This window comes from Saccostrea cucullata, unplaced genomic scaffold, assembly GCF_032062105.1.
Source record: "Saccostrea cucullata isolate Sc308-1 unplaced genomic scaffold, CSIRO_AGI_Scuc_v1 ctg13977, whole genome shotgun sequence".
Classification (NCBI taxonomy): Eukaryota; Metazoa; Mollusca; class Bivalvia; order Ostreida; family Ostreidae; genus Saccostrea; species Saccostrea cuccullata.
In genome coordinates, this window is record NW_026919829.1 from 6741 (window position 1) to 16609 (window position 9869).

A 9869-nucleotide genomic window follows, 5' to 3' on the forward strand; every position below is an offset into this window, starting at 1 on the left:
TACCTTCAGGAAAGAATTAGAATATGAGGAAAGCCCACGATCCAAAAAATAAAACATGTTTTTTGATCTTCAGAAATAGGCCTTTCATTATGTATTGGCATATTTTGGATCGGTGGTTGTGCTCTATTTGAAATATTATAAAAACGCTTCAACTTTAGGTCATTTTTAAAGGAATTTACAGGATATGAGGAAAATGACGCATTTTATGACGTCATAATGCATTGACTAGATGTAAAAATACGTCAAAATTAATAGATACGTGGTCACCAACAGTCCAAGTGATAAATACTGCATTTGCAACCTAAACTGAGCGGTTTTGAATTTTCAGAAATTCTCAGGGCCAAATAAGGCCCAAAGTGGCTCTACCTCTTTTTGTTCTTTTCATCTTTTTTTATTTGTATCTAATTTTAAAAATCTTCTTTCAAAAAGATATGACTAAAATCCAATTTGATTTTGTCTAATAATTCATGAGTTATTGTAGCTCATATGACGATACCCCCCAAAAGTGAAAATCGAAAACGCTCTTTATCTTATGTCTCTCCCGCGCATCTGTCAGGGCCCTATTTCTCCATTGCATGTAATTCATCAGAGTGTTTATCTTTCGAACCCTGGCTATATTGGGCATGAGTAACCACGTCAAAACATTTGTCAAACGAAGCCCGCATGCGCCAGTGAGAGTAAGACAACAGTAAGCTGACTGGTTCAAAAACAATTTGCAGCATTGTTTTTTTTTTTCATTTTACGTTTGAATGTAATGAGTATAATAGTGTACTTTATAAATAACGTTTTTTGTGGCAGTAATTAAGGTGGCGATTTAAGCGATGACAGGACGAATATTCCACTCTTTACAGGTCATGGTTGATTGAAATTCATTCCAGGCCCTCTTTGACAACGAGTAACAAGTTTTATGTTGGAAAATGTACAATAAATCTCTTAATTACCCGTTGTTGCCATTTTCATCGATTTGGCGATTCGAAAACCAGACCCCATGGAACTTTCGTAAATTCAACCGAAATTGCAAGAAATTTACATCGTCTCTAAATGTCGAAACGCGATGTGTATACCTCAGGTGAATCAAATGGTGCAACAAGATTTGTTGACAAACTCGTCGTCATCAAATTGCACGTATTATGGGCTTTTTAGCGTTTTCCCTACGTAATACATTTAATGGTTGAGTAATTTTGAACACTGATTTGGGTGCATTGTAACTAACATTCTCATCTGACCAATTTTTGTAATTTTCGGTCATGCAGTCAAAAAATATCGAATATTGTGAAACCCTGCGTTTCTTTTTCCTTTCAGTATATTTCCGTCGATGACCCATTCTTAGTAATCCAGGGCATTAACGATGGTATAAATCCGTGGGATAATTTGCATAACGGATGAATCATATTTTCTTTTAGATACATTTGAAGCTTTCGCCTTTATATACACAGTAAATAAAAATGTGCACATTTTTACCAATGTAAACAGCATTGTTTCCAAAATATATGACATTCTATTTTCCCACAAATTTAGAACTTTAAAATCCAGTGCATAAATTAATCATAGAATTATGAAATAACAAAATTAATTATTAGAATTATTGCTGTTTTTTTTTAGTGTATCATATTTACCTCAAAACAACAGTAATTGCTCTTTCTTATATGTGTAGTTTACTCGGTTTTTTTTTTTTTTTTTTTTTTTTTGCATTTATGTCTTCCAATTCTTTTAAAAGTTTTTAATATGAATAAAAAATAATAGAATTTTCTGTGACAACTCTCGTATATTTTGCTGCGCACGTCTTTATCCCGGATGTTTATCCCGAACGTCTGATACTGATCTATTTAATAAACATAAGTTGCGTTAACTAATTGAATTTTTTTTCTAATGTGCAGAAATGCACCAGCCTTTTAACTTAACATTGTTTTGCTTCAATGCTTCAATGCATTTGCCTCAGATTTCAGCGTAAATTTATGTGCCTAAAATGTAAGACGTAGTATTGATTTCATGCCATGGTAAAAATGGAGTCAATCAGGTAGGTAAACTGATTCTTACGTATAAACATAACCTGGATTAAATACACTTGAATGTGATGAAAGCTTAACATTAATTTTTGCTTAGTTATGAAGCCGTAGCGTTGGTAAAATAATTGATGCCATTTAAAATTCTGTATTTACACATGTGTTACGTTATAAGACTAGATTAAATATAGAGTTTAAACTTATTTATAACTATATAAGTTATAAATAAGTGTAGACTTTATATTAAATCTTAATGTAACACATGTCTAACTTGAGACATAATGAAAATATATACTTATAAAATTAAAATACGCTAATATGTAATGTCTATTATGTCTATTGAAATGTCAAAACTGATAAACTGCAAGTCTTTACACTTCTTATACAAAAATTGAAATACATTGACAAGTTCTCATCAGATATTGAGAACATCACATTCTCTCACATTGCACTTATATTTACATTCGCTAACGGTAAATGCAGAGATGAAATGAAGGTACTGTTACTAAATTTCAATGTTTTGTTTTACCTTACAGTAAAATGTGAAAGCTTCCCATTAAGATTCAGGGGGACGGTAATGAGCAGATGGTCTTAAACAGAAAGTTAGATTAAGAAGAATAGAGATAAACAACACATCAAGGGAAATGACTACGTATATTACACAGAGTTTGGGTAACAATTTATCAAAAAAAATGTAATAAAACATTTTCCTACAAACAGGATTCATATAAGTGAAAACAAATATCAAAGCATTCATAAAGGTTAAATACAATTAATTTTTAAAATTACAAGTTAAAAAAAAAACAGCCAAATGCAATCTTGATACGAAGATAAAAAGATAAAAAAAAAATTCTTACAAATTCATGCTAATTTTTCATGCAGAACATTACTTTTACAGGAATAACCATATGCAGTCTTTTTTGTGTGTGCTTTTTTCAAATCAGTGTAACTTTTAGGACCATTGGAATTAATCCAGAGATGTAAGGAAGAATTAACATGATTTACAAGTTGTTAAACTATCTGTTGGCATTTTTATTCATTTCTATTGTAATAATGTCATACTTGTCTCTTATGAGCTCTAAATTAGAAAATAAATATTCTATTCTATTTTTTTCTATATTAAAATTTGCTTAATGTGCATTATATCTGATTTCTAATTCGCTATTATTTGTCAGATTGTGTGCACAGGATGTATTGGTTCTTATAGAAAATATCAATGGTCCTCTTTGCAAGGTACTCGGTGAAACACAAGTTAACTTTCATAATATAACTCAAGGTAATCATATCTTAATATTTCAAGGGGAAAAAACACCTTTGTGTAACATTGTATTTTAAAGAAGTTGAATTTCTCTGAGTAATTTTAATTTTACAACAATCATATTTTATAAGAAAAATTTGGAACATTTAATTGGCTATCATAAAGAAATTTTGAAAGTAAATTAAAATTTATTTTCTTTGTTGCATCTTTCGCTGGTGAACAATATTCGGCCATTACGAGTATAAAAAGTCTATTAATTTATAACCCATGCAATATTCTTGAACCAAACAGAAATATTTATTTTCAGGATAAGTTTTTGAGTAAATACTTATGATAACAAATTTAAGAAAACATGTCTCTCTCAAAAATATTATAACGATTACTTGTCTATAAAAGTTTTTGATTTTTAGGTTTAGATTTTGAGGATTTTGTTTGATTTTGGGAATTTTTGACTCGACGGCATAGTCTTGAGAAAGGAAATTAATGAAATGGGTCAAATATGTTGAACACATCAGAATGATTTATAATTTTTTCAGATCTTTAGCTCTAAGTGGATCAAAGAGATCTACAATTTTAGACCCCCATTTTTCCAAAAGGGATGGGCATTAAATCTTATTCGTCTGTCTGTAATTCCCTCATTCTGCCCATCTCTGAGTCTGTCACAAAAACATTAACCTTGGTCATAACCTTTAAATAAGAAGACATAGGGCTTTCTTGTGTCGCATGTGGATGACAAAAGGCAAGAATACTTATCCAAAAATTTTATGTTTTTTTTTTACCCCGTGACTTTAACCTTGGCTTACTTTATACGTCGTATCTTTTAAGTATTACATGCGAAAATACTTTTTAAATGTGCTGTTTTTGATTATGTGACCTTGACCTTCATATTTGACCAACTTCTCATTTGAAAACTTTTATCTTTGATTAAAACTTTTGATTGGGAAGAGATATTGTTTGGATGTTAACTTTTAACTTGAACTATAATTTTTTTTTGTTTTACCTAAAAATTTTAACTACTAGTATTTCTTCAAAAATTAATTTTACTTAAGATTAATGAAATATAATTGAGAGAAGATGGTGTTTTCATATAAAATATATGTTTGCCTGTTTTTGTTACTTTAATCTTTAGATTTGACCCAAATTTCAAAATATTATCTTCGATTGAAAGGTTACATTAGAAAAGTGCAGCTTGAATATTTGAATGTGTAATACCTTTGACATGGTTTTTACTATCTTGCTATAGTTTTTACACTTGACCTTCTTAATTGACCTTTTTTTCAAACATTTTAACTTTGAAGTTTACTTTTGAATGATATACTGTAGAGCCGTTATATTTGATAAACTCACTTCCTGTGTCGTATTATTTCCGACTGTCCACGTGAACCAGATTTTCATGTTTGATTTCATTTTCAAACATTTCATCATGATCAGTGTTGCTGCTAACTGCATCACCAATATACTAAGACACTTTTGTATGGAGGTATTATTGTCTGGTAAATTAAAATTTGTGTATATTATTCTCGACACCTCATATATCAGAATGAAGGAGTTGAAAAGATAATATTTCCTTTCCTCGACATAAATGTATATTTTTAAAAACAGAAATGGAAAACTGGAGTCGAAATTTAGTAGGATCTACTTTTTTGATGAATCGACGGAGTCTGATTTTTTGACTTCTTCTACTTATACTTTTTAATTTTCTTATTTCTAAAAATAAACAACCATAAACTTAAATAATTTATCTTATGTAATCACAATTCTTATTATTGATATTCATGTATTTTAAAGATATATTAAATGAATCTACTTTTCCTAACAAACTAAAATATTGTTAACGTTAATTAAAGGCTTCGAATCTAAAAAGAGTTTTTGGCACAACAATCAGGACAATGTGTTTTTCTTTCTTTTTGAACTATTAAAATCTTAATAGTATGTTTTATATCATTAGGGTCTTCCGTTTCCAACGTAAGACCTTCTACTGATTCTGTTGGTCAAGATTATTATTCTTTTTTTTTCTTCTACTTCCTAGACGCCGAATTTGAAGACTCGTATCTCACTCATTTCTCAATTCATTTCGCTCAAATTTTCAGAAGTATTAGAAGTTACTAAACTCAGTAACAGAATAATGTCTAAAATTTCAAAAAAGTCACTTCCGGTTTTGAGTTATTTCCCTTTAAAGGAAAATTTATAGGCTTTCGTTTCCAGACAAAGGCTCAGAGACGGCTAAAGCTGGAGCAGAAATTCTACTGATTTTAGTTAATAGAAGAAGTGAAGTTGTGCATATCGGTTTTTGTTTTCCGATTTCTCCGTTCAAAATGGCGCTATTTAGGGGTCAAATATTAGAACGCCTTAAAGAGCGAAAATTTACACATATTTTGCTTTTTATCTTCTTAACGAAAATATTTTGTGAAAACATATAGAAAAAAAATTGTGCAGAATTAAAATATCTTTCAAATGATATCTCGAAAAAATGGGCTGACCCCTAAATTTAGGGATCTAGAGGGGCCAAAAGTTTTTTCCAGATATCTCAAGAAGTATTGAGAATTTGTAATACGTCCAAGAAGCAAAGATGTTAAAAATGTCAAGCTTTATCTATTGAAGTCATCAAAATGCGTCCGGCGACATCACTTCCGGTCAAACCGGAAGTCATCAGATAATGCATATTTTGCCGTTCTTGACAAGTTTTTGGGTAACATATGTCACTGGAAGCATAAAACTTAATTTTCCGTCCGTCAACATCACTTCCGGTCAAACCGGAAGTAGCCAAAAATAGCTTATTTTTTTAGGTTTTGATGCAAAATTGAAAGTATAAAGTGACTGGAGAGGGCTTAGCTCATTACTTTCTTTTGTTTTGACGTCACTTCCGGTCAAAACAGGACAGAAGACCTACTCGTTGCTTTGCTCTTGTTCTGTATCTTTATCTTACCCAGAAAATTCAGTTTGTCAATATCTATTTCAATCAAATAACATTTGTCCAAAGAGTTTTTAAAGCTTTTTCTGGTATATGGAAACATCATTTTATATGACGAAAATACATTTTAAAAAATAAATAAGACATCACATAATTAGCAACATTTTTTCTCTTTAATCCTAATGTCAATAAAAAAGATAATAAACCTTGACCTTACCTTGCTTCCTAAAAAAACTGAAATCAAATTGTGATTTTTCTTCTTGAATATATGAAGGTGACTATTGGTTTCCGCTGCGTCTGTCCGTTCGTCTGTCGGTTTGTCCGTCTAGCTGCCTATCTGTTTGTTAGTCTGCCAAACTCTGTTTTATGCATTTTTTCTAAACACTTGCAGATATTGAGCTGATTTCTTGTATATGAGTGTATCGCAATGAGTAACATGTCAAGTTTATATTTCACTTAGTGACTTCTGACTTTTTATTTTTCCCCCAAAGGCTTACCATTATTGAGTTGATTTTTGGTAACCCGATATGTGGTTTACCTTGATGAATTATAGATAATGTTTTCGTTTTATTTAGCTTCAATGTTTTCTTTAATCACGGCATTTTCATTTTTTTAATGTCCATCACATTAAACTTGTCGTTAGGGGACTGCTAATGCAATGCTCTCGTAATGATTGTTTTTATCAATTCCGAGCTACAATTAATTTAGAAGAATATCCCTATAAAGTGAGCAAAAATGAATTCATTATATAGTCCTAAAACTTGCTCACGTGAGGTGTTCTGTTCCCAATGTATAATGTCTTCATTGTATTACTCCTGACATGATTTTTATTTGATGAAAATTGCGATGACTTAATTATCTTTTTCAATTTAAAGATGAAGGAAACTGTACAATTCCGTGTGCTGTAACAGCTGTTGTTCGCGTAAAGAAGGAAACTGATAAATGTTCTTACTATTATACAAATGGATTTAACAAACCGGAGACTCCTACTGAGAAAAAAGAGGGATATTTCTACTTCTCAAAACATATTTGTTGCTATAATTTTGTACCAAATAGATATGTTTACATGGAAGGAAAATGCGATTTCAATATTTATCGTAAGTATATAATATGTAGAGAAAGTAAGAATTAGTGTAATCTTTACAAAATTATTGCACATTTTTATAGACCTGAACGATAATATACATGTAATCTGAAAGAATCAATGATTTTGAGCATTCTTAAAAAAAAAATACTGAATTTTGTTTTCAACAAAATTGTAGGTAAGACAAATGTGCAGTCTGGAAAAATATGCACTTCAGATGAGCAATGCTACAACACAAGCAGTTTACTTAGATGTATAAGGAATCACTGTTCCTGTGCAGAAGGATATATTGAATATCATAATCAGTGTATTCGTGGTATGTGCAGAATATTTTTTTAATTGATAGTCATCTAAAAGTACCAATTTGAATTTCTATACTGCACTTAACATCGCGATTTAAGTCCCATTTTAAATGCTTTTAAATTATAGATAAGTTGAAGGCCCAAGTGAATTTTTCTCTGATCAAAATATATCGGTCGTTTAAGATGACTGTTGTTGTGTTTGTTGCTTTATGTTTAAGAATTTCGTCTTCCTATCAAGAACTAATTTACCAAAACATGACAAAAGGTATACATGGGTTAATAGATTTCAGGGTTATTTTTTCTAATGAAGAGACATACTTCCAAAAGAGGGAAGGTAATAATAAATAGTGAAATAAGCATCTTTTAAAAATCATCTTCGGAAGAACCTCTGGGTCAGAACATTAATTAAAACCTGGGTGCAAGCATCTTTTTGTATAGACCCAAGTTTGGTCAGATGGTCCATGGGGTCGGATGTCCTACAATATGCTTTATAATACAATGGAAAAAAATATAACAACCTTCTGAAAAAGGAAAAGGATGATTGGTTATATTCATATCGAACAATTCTAAGGTAAAGCAGATTTATATTCATTAAATTAATGACCCTCACCAACTTTTTTAGGTGTAATATTGGCAATTTTTGCTATTCATTAAAAATGTTTTTAAAAGTGAAAACAAGTCTCTCTCATTTAATAGGATTTTATAAAAGTCATTTTGTGGGAATGCATAGCCCCTGACCAACTTTAAGAAAACAGTGCTAGGCACGTAAGTGATCAAAATTTAACATATTAAATACAAAGAAAAAAATCTTTAAAAATTGCTCCTATCAAAAAAAGTTTTGGAATGAAAAGTCATATTTCCCCAACCAAAAAATACTATCTTGGTCAAATACTTACCATATTTAAACTTTTTCAAGTCTGACTCGATTTCTTTTTTCCCCTAGCGTAGGTGCTCAAGTGAGCGATGTGTTACATAGGTCTCTTTCATAAAGGTCACCTGAGTCACCTAGGTTCCTATTGCTATCTTTTTCCGAATGACGTTTGTCGTCCCATTATCGTCATCGTAAATTTTTGTACATTTTCAACTTCTTCTTAACCTCTTCTCTGGTACCACTGTAATTTCAACTAATTTTGGCATATACATATAGCATCAATGGGTTAAAGGAATTAAAAATTGTGAAATTCATAATTTCTTACCTCTTGTGTCTGAAGAGTGGGATTGAAACCATCAATATTAATGCAATCTTTTCATGTTTTCTCTAATCCTTGACATCAAACAGTTCTATTGACATTTTGTAAAAATCATTAAATTTTTGACATATTGTAAAAATCATTAAGCTTTCTCCCAAAATTGTGAAATTGATGGCCTGGTGGCGCAAGGGCGGGACTTATTGAAAATATACCTAAAATGCATTATTTCTTAAAAAAAAACAAAACTTGCACTCTGCTTCTTGGTATTAAGCAAACAAACTAAATGCATAACTTTCCTCTGGAATGGTGTCTCCTCCAAAATCTTCAACTTACAGCCCCTTGGTCAGGGGTTCTGGTGTTAGGGCAGGTATCTAATACATTAATCTACCTCTGCTCCTGGGTATTAATCCATTGAACAAAGTATATACATGTAAGCTAAGCTATAATGAGAAAGAGTGTCTCGTCTAAAATTGTGAATTTTATGGCCCCCCGGTCAGGGGTATTGTGTTAGGCGGGGATCTAATAATAAAAAAGTGAAATGCATAAATTCCTTTAAAAACTTCTCCTCTACTCCTAAGTATTAAAGCGATGAATTTTCTGCATAATTATAATGAGAAAGTACTTGATACATGTATTTTTTTAATTCTTGGGCATTATTGCTTCGTCGATCAGTTATTTTTTTTAATACTTCTATGGGTTCTTTACAATGGTGTATTATACTAAGGAACCCGTTAGGACCTCTTGTTTTTAAATATTATAAATTTATAAATTGCATTATTATAATTATTATTATTATTATTATTATTATCACCATCATCATCATCATTATTATTCTTATTCTTATTATTATTATTACAATGAAAATAGATATCACCTTTAACATTTATTTTGACCTTCTTTGGAAAGGCCTCTCATATGGTGAAGAATGCCAATTCAACGAACAGTGTAGTTTTTATGGAGGAGTTTGTTCAAGAAACAATACACATGATACATGTTCCTGTAAAATTAACCAATTTTACAATGCCAAGGCCAAGATTTGTTATGAAGGTCAGTCCCACTGAAAATACGTTTTGTTTCAGTAATACCTTTAATCAATCAATCTACAAAGATATACAGTATGC

At 30.8% G+C, this 9869-nt stretch overlaps 1 protein-coding gene across 1 annotated transcript; it reads left to right on the plus strand.

Moving 5' to 3' along the window:
- Window positions 1–2552: 2552 nt before the first annotated feature.
- Window positions 2553–9795, plus strand: LOC134238844 (uncharacterized; the record flags this gene model as incomplete). Its single annotated transcript, XM_062720955.1, has 6 exons — window positions 2553–2675; window positions 2902–2983; window positions 3179–3279; window positions 7048–7269; window positions 7435–7572; window positions 9655–9795. Coding segments are annotated over exons 1-6 (712 nt in total), but the record flags the coding sequence as incomplete, so codon positions are not given.
- Window positions 9796–9869: the final 74 nt, after the last annotated feature.